Source organism: Haemaphysalis longicornis, unplaced genomic scaffold, assembly GCF_048455015.1.
Source record: "Haemaphysalis longicornis isolate Haplotype H1 unplaced genomic scaffold, Haemaphysalis longicornis Haplotype H1 scaffold_5, whole genome shotgun sequence".
Lineage (NCBI taxonomy): Eukaryota > Metazoa > Arthropoda > Arachnida > Ixodida > Ixodidae > Haemaphysalis > Haemaphysalis longicornis.
Genome location: NW_027526385.1, coordinates 73,331,935 through 73,348,737, shown reverse-complemented (window position 1 = coordinate 73,348,737; position 16,803 = coordinate 73,331,935). Strand labels below are relative to the sequence as shown.

The window sequence follows — 16,803 nt, the reverse complement described above, 5'->3', positions numbered from 1 at the left end:
TCGTTCCAGGTTCGATTCCAGGCTGTGCCAGTAGCTTCTCTTGTCTGTTCGCGGAAGTTTTCTGTTGACAACAACGGTCGCAACAGAACCCTTGGGGGGTAGAGGTAAAAAGCGTCTCTTTAAAATAGATAAAAGAGATGCAACTCCGCAGCTGCTTCCCGGCAATTTCTCTGTGACGTCCCAGAATCCTGTTTGTTGATTGATTGATTGATTGATTGTAGGGTTTAACGCGCCGACGCAACGCAGGCGATGAGGCACGCCGTAGTGGAGGGCTCCGGATTAATTTTGACCACCTGGGGATCTTTATCGTGCGCTGAAATCTCGTACACACGGGCGTTTTTGCTTTTCGCCTCCATCAGAAAAGCGGCCGCCGCGGCCGGGAATCGAACCCGCGATCTCGTGCTCAGAGAATCCTGTTTGTACGATCGGCGGCCACTGACCTAAGCCCACCGGGAAACGTGACTGGACGATCGTAGGAAGTCCTCCCGTTCCGTTTTATTATATCCATTAGACGCTAACGTGCAGATGTTTTTTTAGCGCCGGACGGTATTGTGTCACTACTCCCCGTATTACGTCAGTGTAGCGCTAAATTTGGGAGTTCTCTATATTTCTTGTCTTTTGTTGTTTTTGTTGTGTTAGAAACGTCTTCTGCGGATGGAATGGAGCCGAGTGAATGACCGAAGGCTATTTCCTTCAACTTGGACAGCATTTCACTTTGTCTTCATGTCTCATTTAAGAAACACACACGGAAACATATTTTAAATGCAGAGCATTTCAGTAACTCACGATGTCACCCGCTTTGACGTCCGTAGTCCGCACCGCACCCCTCCCTACTGTATAAAAAAAATACTATCCGGCGCCCGGTTTCGATTCCTCGTCCCTGCGGGCGGAACGCAATGTACATGGCGCTCTACCCACGGCGCCACAAAGCCGACACAGAATGGGACACTACGAACGCGCCTTAAATCGTTCACTCATTCAAATTACTGCTGACGAGCGCTCTCTCGTCAGCAGTTGCCACAAGTGCAACAACATTAACGTAACGCAAACTACTTAACGTCGTGCGCCCCGGAAATGCTCTGCATTTGATCGTGCCCCTCGCGAGGGGGATGTTTCACTGCGTCTTCTCTCGGTCGCGGGACCCGTGGCGCCGTCTGGCGGAGGCGCGGCACAACTCGTAGCCCTTTCTTTGAAAAAGCGCCTCGAAAGCGCGGCAAATATGAAATAGTTTTTTTGTTCGCAATAAACAGGCGGTTACCGACTAGCCTACAGCGTGGCACCCCTGATCGTTCGTTTCTTTGTATCGCAGGCCGCAGTGAACCGGTTGGGATTGATGAAGGTTATCACAAAGCTCAACGTCAGCATCACTCCCAAAGTCGTCATTCAAGACAGCAGTGGCGACAGGCCTTACACCTGCTACGTAAGTTTTACAGGACGTTTTGACATCGAAAGCGAGCGTGGTTGTATGAGCAAGATACAAGTGCGTCGATACTGATGCGCATTTGAAGAAACAGCCGGTAAAATACCACTCGAGCGCATCTATGAGCCAGACGCATGCGGCCGTGCCACGGATGCGTCACGATATCAACCACTACTTATCAATTCGATAAGACAAAATGAGGAGGAACGTTTTGGGGAAATTATCCGAATGGCCTCGCTAACCCCGTGCAAGAGAAAGAAGTTACTCATTCTAGAGGCCAACCGGACACGCATATAATATATGAATTTGAATTCTAGATGGTTAAACCAATGCGGCGTCTTCGGCTTTCCCAAAAGAGCAAAGGAGTCGTCTTATTCTGAGATTGTTACTTGTCTTATCTGAAATTGTGTCGTCTGTGACAGGAATAGCAAAAAATGTATCCGTATCACTCATGGGTTGGAGTAAATATTTTCAGCACGTTTTTTTAGCGAAAAAGAAAATTCTTGTACAAAGATTACGTCCCCTTCCTTCCTTTTGTGCGTTTTTTCTGCGCTGTAGTCGCGATGATATTGAACCAACGAGACCAAACCTCAACCTTACTGTTTCCTAATACTTGAAATTTTGATCGGAGATGTTGACGGTGTTTATAAAATATAGGCTTAGTGGAACATTACGGAACCTGGCACTCCGCCCTTCGAGTTCTACTCACCTCGGCTTTCGGTTTGCTTGGGGGTTGGACAGCATGTAACGGTACTTCACTACACGAGAAAAAACGCTGTAATCACTGGCAGATCCGAGTGGGCGGGGTCGGCGAATGATGTGATCGACAACTTTTACACCAGACCCCTTCCCTTTCCCCTGCCATCCATGTGACCCCCCGAACTTGCACTGCGCTAAGGGGCACATCCCTTTACCCTCTTTCCACTTATATCTCAAAGATAATTCAGGATCAGCGGCTGACCTAAACACGATGGAATGGCTCAGGGGGAGATGCACCTACAATGTCAAAGCGGCCAATTCATAACCGTACATTGCGGCCGAAAATTGCCCATTCTGATGGCATTAAGAAGTTGCTTGTTGATTGATTGATTGTAGGGTTTAACGCGCCGACGCAACTCAGGCGGTGAGGCGCGCCGTAGTGGAGGGCTGCGGGTTAATTTAGGCCACCTGGGGATCTTTAACGTGCGCCCAAATCTGGAACACACGGGCGTTTTTGCTTTTCGCCTCCATCAGAAAAGCGGCCGCCGCGGCCGAGAATCGAACCCGCGATATCGTGCTCGGCAGCGCAACGCCTTAGTCGGAAGTTGCTTGTTGCTGTTCCGCCTACGCCGACCCAGAGTGGCCGGACGATAAGGAGAGACGGAGATGGCCGTCATACGGAGCTATTTACCACATCTTCGCGCGTATAAGCCGCACCAAAAATGCGAAAATTTCAGTGGCAAAATAGGGGGGCGGATAATACGCGGAGTTTTTCCTTATAGTGCAGCTTCACTGCAATCTGCGTTGTGACGTGTAGCTCCAACGCAGTAACACTGACTAAGCCTTCCATGCCAGCGATTGCGCAAAACATACAAGGACAAGGAAGAAAAGGAACAAACGAACAAACAAACAAACAAAACAAACAACATGGATGGAACCAGATATGACCTTGTGTACTAAAGTGAGGGCTGCGGCTCAGTGATAGCTTTAGCGAGAGCAGTGACAATGAGTGAATTGTGACCTTCGCCTTGCAGTCAATTTATTCTACTTGCTAAATATACACTTTTTCTATCTACATAGTATGTGATGTGTTGCTTGAGAAGTAGCTTCAGTGCAGCCTTTCCTGTATCAAATGTGCGGACAATACGCCAGGATTTTTTTTTCCTGGCGGACTGAAAGTGTGGATGCATATTATATGCAGGGGTGGGTTATACACGAGAAATCATAATATTTTGCTAAATAAATTGGAGAGATATGAAATACGTGGCATGTCAGGTATCCTTTTAAAAAGCTATTTGACTTAAAGAAAGCAGTTTGTTCAACTAAACTCTATTGCATCGGACATATTAGAGCTAAAACACGGTGTCCCGCAAGGCTCCAAGTTAGGCACGTTACTGTTTATAGTTTATGTAAATGAGATCACAAATATAGAACGTCCGCAAGAACATGTAATGTATGCGGATGACACTAACGTATTCTTCACGTCTGATAATATAATTGAACTTCACTCAATGGTAAATGTTTACTTGGAACAATTATCAAATGGGTTATTAGATAATAAATTACAACCTAACGCTACAAAGACAACTTACATCATATTTAGGCCGTACAATAAAAATGTCGAGAAAGAAATACCGATTATATTCAACGAAACCAGGTTAAGCCGAGTGACAGAACAGAAGTTCTTAGGTGTTTGGTTTCAAGAACAACTTTTGTGGAATACGCATATTTCTCACCTGTCCACCGAACTCTCTAAAAGTATAGGTCTCATATATAGAATCGGCCATTTGATACCACTATGGTCGAAACAAAACTTATACAATGTTCTAACATTCGAAGCTATGCTACGGGGTTTTGGTGTGGGGGTCCACAACCAAAACTAATTATAACAGGATCATTGTATTGCAAAAAGGAATTTTGCGCATATATTTAGATTATCGTGGCTGTTACGCATATTTGAGGACAAGTCCTTTATTTACTGAATATTCAGTGCTTCCAGCTGACCAAATGTAGTACATGAAGGTTCTGCACACCATTTATAAGCAAAAGACCCACAATCAAGTTAACAATAAATCTTCTGGCTACCATCTCAGGCATACAATACGGCACACTCCAAAAGTAAGAACGAACTATGGTGAGCAATCTTTCCTGTACCAGTCAACTGAAATATTAAATAAATTGGGAGAAAAATTAAACTTCTACGCCAGTGAACTAACGTTAAAAAAACAGGTCAAAGAAGTGTTGCTTAAGCAAAACGCTTGCAATACTGACATATAATTAAGGGTTTGAAGTATGTCTCTATATGTTCCCCTAAAGGTAGAAATTAAAAACAATTACAAACAAAAATACATTAATACGTGTTTGTGACATTGTAGTGTAACTGATGAAAGTTAATGCGTACGAATTACCGCGTTTATGTGTACACTGTGATCCTTCCGTGAATTTTAGACCTATGCTTTGTATAATACTAAGGAAATGTAGTAATGACTTTGCCTTGGGCTATTCCTGTATTGCGATTGTGCTATATTGCTTAAATTTGTGAACAGGCGTGTTATTATGTACGCTATAAACCGGGTGGCTGAGGCCTCTTTAAGGCCACGTTCGCCTTCAGTCTCAGCCTCCCCTTGGTTTTGCCAAGAAATAAAAAAAATACGGTAGTGCGAGTGCCTGTCCTTTTCATAGCGGCGGCTTGAAAAATGAAAACCACGTGATGCGGTGACGTCACTATAGAAAGCTTGGAAGTTTGAAACGTCAGAGTACAACACTTGTGAGCAGGCCGAGCATTCACGTTGCCCTCGCAAGACTCTAGTCTTGTCCGTTCTATACATGTTCCGTATACTTTTGCAGGACGAGAAAAAGAAAGAGGTGTACTTCATAGACTTCACGCATCCCATGGCAGAGCATCATTGGGTATGGATGTTGGACTACTCTAATGTTTCCACGATCGTCAACAGCTCCTACGACTTCTTGGTAAGTGACTCCCTGAGGGTCTATCTTGGACTTGCTGCGTGCCCAATTCATTTGGAATCACAATTTTTTTACGCGAACACCATCTTCGCAAACCCCAGGAGGATTGTTTTAATTTATTGTGATCGCCTTTCCTTTGGAGTCGGTATCAGATTCCGTTGCAATATGAATTTCTGTCTTAGCCAGCAGCGTCGACACGAAGTACTTAAAGGCAAGGCCTTTACAAACTACTACGCTGTTTTCACGGCTCATACGTGTCGACATTGCTTGGCGCGAAGCAATTCATTTGGCAAATTTGATGCAGAACATGAGTACATAGGTTAAGACGACAGTGTTCTTTTTATTCAAAATTCCCGTTGTGTTAGATTTGTACGTAAATAAAGAACAACGTCCAAGAGAGTGGAGGTAAAGCGATATAAAAACGCAAAATAACAAAGAAATACTCTACCTCGCACTGTCCCCAGAGGTGGGAAAGTCATCAAAAACTAAACGAAGAAAAAGACTCCGTCAGCTTCTGTCGACTCTACCAGCACAAATAACACAGCACAAATAACTGTGTTTGGCTGGTATAAACCCATCGGATCCAACCAACTGCTCCCGGTCGCGCCTAACTGAACGAAAAAATTGGCCGCGTGTCTGCTCCTTTTGTTGCAAATGTCGACGCAAGACGATAGACGACTGGCGCCCCTGCCAAGTAAATGCCTTCCTTCTCTTTCCCGCTCGCCTCCCATTCTGTTCCCCTCCCGTCTCGTTCCTTCCAAGATAACAGGCTAGAAGTTTGCTCAAGTCAGTTTAAATTTACCCCGTTCCATTGCTCCAAGTCTAGTGCCTCGACGCCAGCTCCGCCGTACGGCGGAGACGCGCGTCAATCGAGGTACCCTACTACAACGTTTATAGAACCACGTAGCCCTACTCCACGAGCGTTCCAAGCGGAACATGGTTCCCATCTAGTGGAACCTTTCGTTGCTATTGCCGTTTGGTTTCTTAAATGCCGCCAGGAGGTAGAGCTGGCAACAGCAGGCGACGGTTTTCTGCCATTGATGTAGTATTCCATTTGCTATCGAAAAAACCAAGCATCCACGAAGTTTTAATAAAGAAACACTGCAAATATCACATGTATTGATTTGCTGCCTTATATTTGCGTAATGTTTTGTTCTTGTTCAACAATGTTGACAAGTATGAACACTGACACCGGGTTTGGACGTTTAGATTTGGCTGTGAGTATATGACTATTGCGCAGCATTCGTTTCACTTTGGCCGGGTGGCTGAATCGAGTCGCAGACAGGCAAACAGACATACAGACAAAATTTGTACGTGTAAATAGCCCCAGAAAGACTATCTTCGTTAAAACAATTTTTAAACAGCCCTTAGCTGCCGCTATGTGACCCATGCCGCTGCTGCTAGGAACAAGCAGAAGAGGAAATACTTTTATTAGCCATGTTGGTTGCAAACTTGTTGCCCTCAGTGGAAGCGTGAGCGGGCGTCCAGATGAGCTCGATGGAACGGGCTGAGGAGAAGTTTTTTAACATACGCAGTGCAGCTCGGGACACCCACCCCGACTGGTTATTCCGGTAAGCTTGCTGGGAATCGGTAAATACCATCCAAACGTGTGATTGAGGAAGATCCAAGGCGATGGCTGCATGTTCTGCTTCCCTCATTGACTTTGCAAACCATTCGGCTTTTCGACTGTCAAATCAAGGAAAGCTGCGAGCTTTCCTCCCTTTGACTCTAATTTATTTGCCCGTGGGCCTTCGTTCGCTTCAAATGATTGGATGTCTTAAGTTCGTGAAAATTAAACATTAGTCATATCTAGGGTTGTTCGTTTTCGGGTAAAGCACGATTTTACCTGATTTTTACACCCCGAACATGTTTAAGGAGAATCGGGTTAAACCCGATCTCTCCCCGAATGGACCTTTTCGAAGTGGCGATCTGCACAACCTTGCGCTGACGGTCCGCCATTTTCGACCAGTACTTTCTTGTAGCAGTCCCCACAAACACAGATTTCCAACTTATTGCGTTTTGGTATTACTCTACCGCATGCAACCCCAGCTTAGCATATGCTGCAGTGACATCGTTGTGCCTGTGGTAAGGTGTAGTGAAAGTGCGTGCTGTCAACCCCTCGGCTGGGCAGACGGCTGCATCAGGCTGGCTGATGACGAGGAAGTGGAGGAAGAGAAGACGGAGGCGCGCGAAGGAGGAGACGGTCGGAACGAAGCTGCTCGATCGTTGCAGTGGTTTCTGCTCCGGGCCGGCGACAGTGCCCGGCGTACCTCTCGTTCCCGTCACTGAGGAGTGCTCCTGCAGCCCCGGTGCTCGCGTGCCTCGCGGCGTGGATCTGAGGCGGGGAATGTGATAACGCTGTATTCTTGCCTTTCTGTGGGCTTCTTGGAGAGACGTGACAGTCAGGGACCGTGTGGCCGATGCGGTCGCATAAGTAGCGTTTTAGCGGCTTCTTTTGGGCGTGGCTTCCGTCTCTGGGTGTCTCTTCTTCACTGTTATTCCCAAGGTTCGTGGTGTTTCGGGCCTCCAGGAAGCGGTCTGCGTGGCCAGCCAGAGAACTCAGCGTCTTGCCGCCCCGCCCCTTCAGGAATACAATGAGCTTGGCGTTGCAACACTGAGAAACTGCTCGGAGACGACAAGGTCCCTGAGTCCTTCGAATGTTTTGTAGCGTGAGCTTCACTGGCCGAGGTTGAGCAGTTTCGGTGGCTCCTGGAGAGCCGTGGTGCGCATGCGCGAGGAGCAGTGATCTCCACGGCGCAAATAACGTTGCTCGTTGCCCGGCATCTCTCACACACCCCACGCGCCCAGCATCTTCACCGACCTCCATTCCGCACGTGGCGGCCCGGTCCACTTGGCGATCATGCGACGAGGGGTGGCCGGGGGGGGGGGGGGGGACCGATGGCTCGTGCGTCGCAGCAACACCGGCGTGTGTCTGTGGAACCAGCTTAGCTCTTGGGCGATTGGTGACGTTGCGCCGGAGCCGCTTCATAAATACACATGTGTCACATAATGCGTACGCCGTGTGTGCGTCATTGAAGCAGCAGTAAGCATGATAATCAAGCTAATCCTAGACAACCAGGAAAGCTAAGAATAACCAGCTGAACCTTAGCTCACGCTACGCATATTGTGGCATAGTCGAGCTAAGCCACTGCTAATGTTTTTTGGGGGGGACGTGGCCGTCTCGATCCAATTGGCAAAGTATCCTGAGAGTCGGTCAGCAAGCTGTCGTCCAGTCTCCATGGCTCGCGCTTTCCTGAATTTCTCTTGGTAGCCTTGGGCAGTAAGTTAAAGGAATGCAGCAGAGCCTTCTTGACCGTTGGGTAATCCAGAGATTGTTCAACTGTCATACGGCCTACCACGGTGAAAGCTTCCCCAGAGAGGCACATGCTGATGGCTGTGGCCCACTTCTCCTGTGGACTAAGCGCTGTAGATATGCATGCAAGACATTTCGGTGCTCGTCAAAGATGGGTAGAAGCTTCTGAGGTTTGACCATGACCCCAGGGGGTGGCGTGCCGATAGGTCCTACACCGTTCTCGTGGCTGAGGTTCCCTTGGGACCCTACATTTGACGGCGGTCCCCGAAGTCGGGGCTCAAGCAATAGAAGCTCTTTGCGCCTTTCGTCCGCGGCCTTCTGCCTATCGTCCTCCTCGCGACTTGCTTGCCGTTGAGCGAGTCGTTCCGGGCGCTGATCGGCGCGTTCTTTCTTGACCCACGCGCGTAGCTCACGCCCAGATAAACCGTGCTGGACGCCTAGTGCTGTTAAGCTTTTAGAGGTCCACAGTGAGGCCTCTCTGTATGGTATTTACGTTCTATTGGTCAATATGCTAGCTGGATCCTGGCGGGCTGGCAACTTTTGTAAGGATGAGAGGCCCAACTAGCACCTCGCACCAGACCTAACGACTCGTTCCGTCGTACGTCACCATCACTTGTAATTCTAACCACGCAAAAAAAAAACGAAACGAAAGACTTGCGAATATTTACAGCGACCTCACAGGCACACGCGGACAGTTATATACAATAGAAGCCTACGGAGAAAGTCCTCAAGGCATCTCGCCAAACCACAGTCCAGGCGCGGATGTCTCTAGTGTCGGAAACCAACCGAGACTGCTGATGAGGTGGTGCTCGTCACGCCTACTCCTCGACGCGCACGGGGTATCCGATTGCGTCACACAGCTATAGTTTCCCCGCCTCAGATCCACGCCGCGAGGCATGTGGGCAGAGGGGGGGTTGTAGGAGCGCTACTCTCTCTTCCTGCCCTTCCTAGTCTTCGGCCAGCCTGGTGCAGCCGTCTGCCCAGCCCAGGGGTTGACCACACACAAGTTTCACTACACCATAGCACAGTGCCTGGAAATGGAAGCCGTGATGTCGATAGAACTTTCTGCCGGCTGAGATACGTTCAACGATCGGACAGGTCTCGAATGGAGACCGACATGTTGCGCATGCAGATGATAACGTATGTAAACACGTTTGCGTAAAAAAATCGATGACCAGGTTTCTGTAAATAAACTATTTTATTCCTTCGAAGTTATCAATGCTATTTACTGACATCCTTACTGATCCATTTCCAAACAACCTCCGAATTTCGAAGAATACTTGCTAGAAAACCCTCACATCTCTATTACCAACTTAAAACAAGCACCAATTTTAACGCGTTGGAGTTAGGAAGGTCGCGATACTTACTGATAAAATAAACTGAGTGCCTTCTATCGTGCATCTGTACTTTAGCCCGAAAAACCTGAATTTCAGAATGCTTTTATAAAAAAAAACCCGATTTCTGCGCTATTATCATTTTAAAAAATAGCACCCGATTTTTACCCCCGCTTTTAAAAATTTTTAAGCCTGGAAACGAACAACCATAGTCATATAACACATACTCGTCTATATAGTCTAATCGACTAACGACCACTCCAGACAAATGTGCTCACACGGTGGCTTAACATCGCTGCGCTTCCACTGCGCAACCCTACAAAGGCCTTCTTTGAGCTTAGCTTTTAACATTGCACCAGTAACATAACCACAAACTGATTCGTCATAACACAGGCTATATTACAATTTAACTAGCAGTAAATTTAGTATTGTTGTGATAGACATGTTTCGAGTGCAATTTCGCGACTTGAATGAACCTAACAGCTGGTGTCACCGATCAGACTAGTAAACACCATACTTGCACTATTCTAACACGCCCCTGATTGTGACTCGCAGGAAAGTTTACTCCAAATTTTTTTTTAATTTTTGTTTTGATTACATCTATTTGTATTTTGGAGGCGTTCATGTACATGAAAATGCGGCTTGCCGCTTTGAAGCCACTTTCAGCTTTGAGCACGATTGTAAAATTAAAAAAAAGGGGGGTTCGCCTTATAATTGTACATATCGTTGCTGGGTAACATAGGTTAAAGGGACCCTGCAACAGTTTATCAACTTTTTTTTTAATTCTAAATGCTTGCAGAATGTAGTCACCCAACACACCCAGTACTTAGTTTAGGGGGTCGCAAAGTACCTCAGCCCAAAATCACTGCTCTATGCCCATCAGATAACTTGTAAATTCTTTCAAAAGGTTTTTCCCTCTTCCCCGGTCTAGACGTTCTTCTACGGCCTGAATTACGTCACAGAGGCGACGTAGCAGCTATTGGCCGGTTTTCCTTCAGTTGCAGCGATGTACGCTTTGCGATAGCAAATTTAAAAATAATGCCACAAAAAGAAAGCAGAAACGGAAGGCGTATCTGGTGCGACGAGCAAATCACGCAGTGCCGCTCCGTGCTGGCGATAACTGTAGCTTTCGTAATGCTTCCAGGCGCGAAGGAAAACGTTAGATCGTTTATCGAAAATGTTTCAGGGTCCTTTTAATTAACATGGTTCAAAAAACGCTACCTAAATCTGCGTCTCTAGATAACTGGCCATGTCACCCGTTATAGGAAAAAGAAAGATGGGCCGGATTTAATTGTTGTTACCCGTTGTGGATCCCTAATCCGTCTTCATCTACTCTGCCGAGTACGACAGGGAAACTACCCCAAGGGTCTGTCGTAAAGGTGCCGACAACACCGCCGATAAACGGTTTCACTCTTTCTCTCGTGCTCGCAATCGCTTGGAAAGCCAGAGTTATCGCCAGGACACAGTAGCATTGCGGTGTTTTCTCTGCACTGCAAATACGTCTTCTAGCTTTGATTTACTTTCGTTGCAGTTTGGTATTAGATGGCTATCCAAATAAATTATTGCTGCAGCTGAAGGGATACTGGCTAATAGATGAGATATCGATTGAGTGACTTTCTTGTACTTGCTGACAAGACCTACACTAAGGAAAAGAGAAACATCTTCTAATCGCATTTCGAAGTTATCTGGAAGGCTTAGAGGCGTAATACGGGATGATCAAAGTTAACTGGACATTTTTTTTTTTTTAATTAGGGGCTTGGATGTACGTGAACACCACCGCCGCAGTGAGGTTATGCACCAAGGGGGACACACGTTGAGGTGATAACTATTTATGTGGGTGGCCTAATTAACTAAAACTGAATAATTAACTTTTTAGTGGCCGAAGTAACTCTGGACTCCGTGGGGCTAGGTGGCTGCAGCCACGGGCCCTAACTTTCAAGGGTGCCGTTTGGTCATTTAAAGATATATTGTGGCGCGTGCTTGGTACCCAAGATGGCATCAAATACCGACGTCCGTATCCTCTTCTTCATATACAAGCTAACCCTGGGCAGGTGGAATATTGCATTAAATTCTAAAGGACATCCGGCATTTTTAAAACCGAGGCACGTTCAACGTAATTACTGACAACAAAAGCGCAGCGTTATATCGTGCTCACATATCTTGGTACAATCGCCTCCGCAATGAATTCTAAACTTGGAGTCTGATATGCTAGGAATAAATAAAAAAAATAACTAGGAATAAATGAACTAGGAACCTGATAAGCTTTGCGGCTTGACACCAATGAAAATACAGGGCAGTGAGCTGAGTTTGACGCGCGTGCGCACATAAATGTCTCCATACCAGTGCAACGTACGTCATGTGGTGGTGTAATGCATGTTGCCGCGCGTTCGCGTGCCCCGGCTAATTTTTCCGCCGCGTATGCATACCGCGGCGAGTGCCGTCTTGTGCGACTCCCGCCTCTGCAAGAGGTGGACGCCAACGTGCCGAAATCAGCTCCGTTGTTTCAGTGGATTTACCATGCGTCGAACTCGCGTTAATTTTGTAGCGTGAACTACACTGGCCGAGGTTGAGCAGTTTCGCGTGGCTCCTGGAGAGCCGTGCTGCGCATGCGCGAGGCAGTGACGTCTACCGGCGCACCGCTGGCGCACTGGAGCCTCCGCCGCTGTGGCTGGATTGGATAAAATTGAATTGAATTGGATTGAATTGAAATCAATTTAGCAGCAGTAAGCATGATAATCAATCTAAACCTAGACAACCAGGAAACCTAAGAATAACCAGCTGAACCCCAGCTCACGCTACGTATATCCTGGCATATCCGAGCTAAGCCACTGCTAATTTTGTTTCCTTTTTCATCGTCAAGAACGAAAGACATGCCGCACTCTTTCACGCAGCTTTTGGAGGCACCCCGCTGCCGTCACCGAGGGCCCGCCACGCCCCAGTGTCCGAATGCGGCGGTGAATGGCGAGCCGACCGACATCTGCGGCACCGCGCGGATGAATCTGTCCACGTTCGGCAACCTGAGGAACGCGTACCCGTACCTGCTCGCCGAAATGACGCTCAGGTACCCGTTCCCCTACACTGTTTTCTCCACCTATGCTCCGTTTCATGAGATGGTTGCAAGACAGTGAACGCTACGAAAACATGCTAAGGCAGTGTCCGCGCGCAGCGTGATATCGTGCTCCAACTTCACATTCTGTTCATTGATTGCATCACTAAAAGAGGCATTGCTGTTTATAATGAAGTAATTTAAGCTCCACCAGGAGGCGGTCGTTCCCAGATCTTCGGCTGTATTATACCAATTTGTCTTTTATTCTCCACCTAGGAAAGAAGTGTCCGCTAGGGGAAAAGCTGCCTGGGCGGGACTTTTTCCCTGAGGGTAGAGATAAAGAAAATACTACAATAATAAGCTAAAAGCTTAAAACAACAAACGTCAACGCCTTTTTCTATTGCTTAAAGGGGCCCTGAAACACTTTTTTCAACTTTTTTTAAATCCTAAATTCTTGCACAACGTAGTCACCCAACACACCCAGCACTTAGATTAGGGGATTGCAAAGTACCTAAGCCAAACATTTCTGCTATATGCTCATCAGATAACTTGGAAACTGGCTCGAAAGATTTTTCTCTCTTTCCCTGTCTTGACGTTCTTCGACGGGCCGGATTACGTCACAGAGGCCATGTAGCGGCTGTTGGTCGGTTTTCTTTTAGTTGCAGAAAAGAACGCTTTTTGATAGCAACTTTAAAAAAATTGGCCGCGTATCTGCTCCTTTCGTTGCAAATGTCGTCAAAAGACGATAGTCTTTATCGGCTATTGCGAAGTAAATGCCTCCCTTCGCTTTGCCGCTCACCTCTCATGTTGTTCCTCTTGCGTCGCGCTCCTCCCAAGGTAAAGACGTCAAAGGTTTGCTTAAATCATTTTAAATTTCCCGCGTTCCACTGCTCCAAACCGGGTGTCTCGATGCGAACGCTGCTGTACGGCGGAGACGCGCGTTAATCGAGGCGCCCTACTTCAACGTTTATAGAACCGCGTTTCCCTACTCCACGTGCGTTGCAAGCAGAACGTGGAACCTATCTAGTGGAACCTTGCGTAACTGTTGCCGGTTGATTTCTTAAAATGTCGCGAGAAGCTATAGTGGCGCGGGCGACAGTAGGCGACGGCGAAGTGAATTCTTTTTCTGCAGTTGATGAAGTATTTAATTTCGCAAAAGCAAGCATGTTTGATTTTTTTATAAAGGAACACTGCAAATATCACTTGTGTATTGATTTGCTGTCTCATATTTGCGTAATGTCTTGTTCTTCTTCAACAATGTTGACAAGTATGAACCTTACACCGGACATAGACGGGTAGATTTAGCTGTGACTATATAAGACTAATGGGCAGGCATTGTTTTGCTTTGGCCGGGTGGCTGAATCGAGTCACAGACAGACAGACGGACAGACATACAGACAGACCAAAATTTCTGGGTTTAAGGAGCCCAAGAAAGACTATCGTCTTTAAAATAAAGCCACCGAAAGAAAGCAGAAACGCAAGGAGTATCTGGCATGCGACGAGCAAAGCATGCAGTGCCGTTCCGTTCTGGCGATAACTGTATCTTTCACAGTGCTTTCAGACGCGAAGGAAAGAGTACTTTTATCGAAAGTGTTGCAGGGTCCCTTTAAACTAAACCAAAACGATGAGTCATAGTTTAGAGCTAGAATTAAAGAATATAATGTTCATTAAAATCATATATATTGCATTGGGCACGGTCACCGTTGTTGCACGCTTCATAGCACCGCACTAGCTTGGGTAGTGACCGTGTGGAAGTAGGCCTCGTGGGAGCACAGCCAACCGAACCAAGGGAATGTACCACTGTACATCACCAACCCAGATTCCAAAGTTTAAAAAACCATGTCCTTCTATCGCACTGGCTCAGTCGCTAAAGCGTTGTGCTGCTGAACCCTAGGGGGCGGGTTCGATTACGGCCGCGGAGATGGCTTTTTCAGAGGAGGTGAAAAGCGAAAACACTGGCGTGTTCGAGATTTCAGCGCACGTTAAAGATGCCCGGGTGAGCAAGATTAGTCTGAAGCCCTGCACTACGGCGCGCCTCATAGTCCCTGTGTAGCTCAAGCTCATTAAACAACCGAAGTTTGACGATCATAATCAGAACTTCGTTACATTACTCTACTTTAGCGGTAATTTAATCAAACTTTATTAAGTGTTGCACGTCTTGGCATCGAGTGTAAAGGTTTACTTTGTGAGGAAGCTTATGTTAAAGTTAAGCGAAGTTAGAAGGACAGGAGAAGGATTCAGGGAGCTTCATTCTGACTAATAGCGCGCACAGACAAAGGCAAGGAGGACGACGTGATGAGCGCTGACCTTCTTTGCCTCTGTGTTTCGTCTGTGCGACTGTAAGTCAGCCTGGATCAGTACCAACTCGCCCAATTCTTGGTTCTTCTTCATGGAGCTCACCAGCGGGCGTATGCTGTGCTACAGTGGACCCCAAGAGAAGAACACGCGGAGGGGGGGGGGGGTAATTTACAGAGAAATATCGCGGAACGTGGAGGAGTTTTTCAGCATTACGGAGACAGTCGCGGCTGTTGTCATCATACTGAAGAACAAGTGATGCAGGTTAAAGATACCACAGGCCTATGCGCGAACAACCAGCTATGATGATCAAGCCGTAAACAGCGTCTACGAGGACTCCGAATCAGCAGTGAAGAAGGCAACAAGTTCACGATTCTGATGGGAGACTTTAACTCCAAGATCGGTAAGAAGCAAATGAGAGAAATGTCAGTGGGAACCTTCGATATACACAATCGCCACAGTTGAAGAAGTACACTGGTGGGATTTGCAGAGAGAAATAACCTGAGGTTGATGAGTTAACACATTCTTCTACAAACAAAAGAACAAAAAACGAACACGGAAAAGTCCCTATGGTACAACAAAAAACGAAATTGGCTTCAATTTAAGTGACAACCCAGATATTGTGCGAGACATAGACGTGCTAGCTCACATTGACAACAGCGATCATAGGATGTTTAGATGTAAGGTGAGGTTGAATCCCGACATAGAAAGAAGGAAACTCGTGAAAAACTAACCCCGCAAGGAGTCATTCATAGGCAGATAGCAGGTGTTTAAACTGACTCTTGAAAACAAATTCGCTCTTCTAAACGAGCAAAACGAGGCCAGTGTCTACAGCCTAAATGACAAGCTAACAACGGCCATGAGAGAATCAGCAGCAGCTTTGGCAGGAACAAAATGGGGGGTAAAAACTTAAAAACTAAGACACGATGGAACTAATTGCCAAACGTTAGAAAATGAAAGTGTAAAGTACGGCAGATCAGCCTGAATTAGCCAAACCGTCAAAACTGATTAACAGAAGTAAGACGAACAACCTTCGTGCATCTAACATGACAGTTTTCGAGGAAATGTTGCAAATATGGGAAAGCTTGAAATCGACTAAGAGAGAGAGAGGGACGAGACTAAGAGAAGAGCGACTGAGAAGAGAAAGTGACTACGAGAACGCGACTAAGAGAGAGAAGAGACAGGGTCTACGCACTCAGAGAGGAGCAGGGTAACATTACGCACAACTTGGACAAGATAATAAAGCTATCAGAACAAACCTACACCAGGCTTTTTGCTAGCAACGTTACACCAGGACAAACTACTGAGAGTACAAGCTTTCCACTAGTAACTAAAGAGGAAATTGGAGTGGCTATCAAAATTACGGCATGAAAATAGGAAAAGCGGCAGGTGACGACGGCATAACCATGGATCTTTCGAAGGAGGTAGGAGATATTTTACTCGAAGAGCTTGCTTTACTATCAAAACGTTCCCATTGCCTGGAAAAACGCCAACATTATTCTAATTCATCAGAAGGCAGATACCAAGAACCTCAAGAATTACAGACCCATTAGCACACTCTCAGTTGCTTACAAGCTGTATACCGAAGTTATAGTTACCGGCATAGGTGAGAGACTGGACTTCCAATAACCCAGAGAGCAGGCTGGGTTTAGGAAAGGGTCCTCAACCCTGATAAAATCCATGTCGTCAATCAAATGACTGAAAAATCCGCAGAGTATACTAAAACCAT

At 46.6% G+C, this 16,803-nt stretch overlaps 1 protein-coding gene across 1 annotated transcript in view; it reads left to right on the top strand.

Annotated features, from left to right (window-relative positions):
- LOC144139769 (lysosomal alpha-glucosidase-like) overlaps positions 1-16,803 on the top strand; it is a 45,767-nt gene that overhangs the window by 967 nt on the left and 27,997 nt on the right. Inside the window, exons 2-4 of the mRNA XM_077672030.1 lie at positions 1,310-1,420; positions 4,967-5,089; positions 12,625-12,794. Of these exons, the coding sequence (XP_077528156.1) occupies positions 1,310-1,420; positions 4,967-5,089; positions 12,625-12,794 (404 nt within the window). The remainder of the gene's footprint in view (positions 1-1,309; positions 1,421-4,966; positions 5,090-12,624; positions 12,795-16,803) is intronic.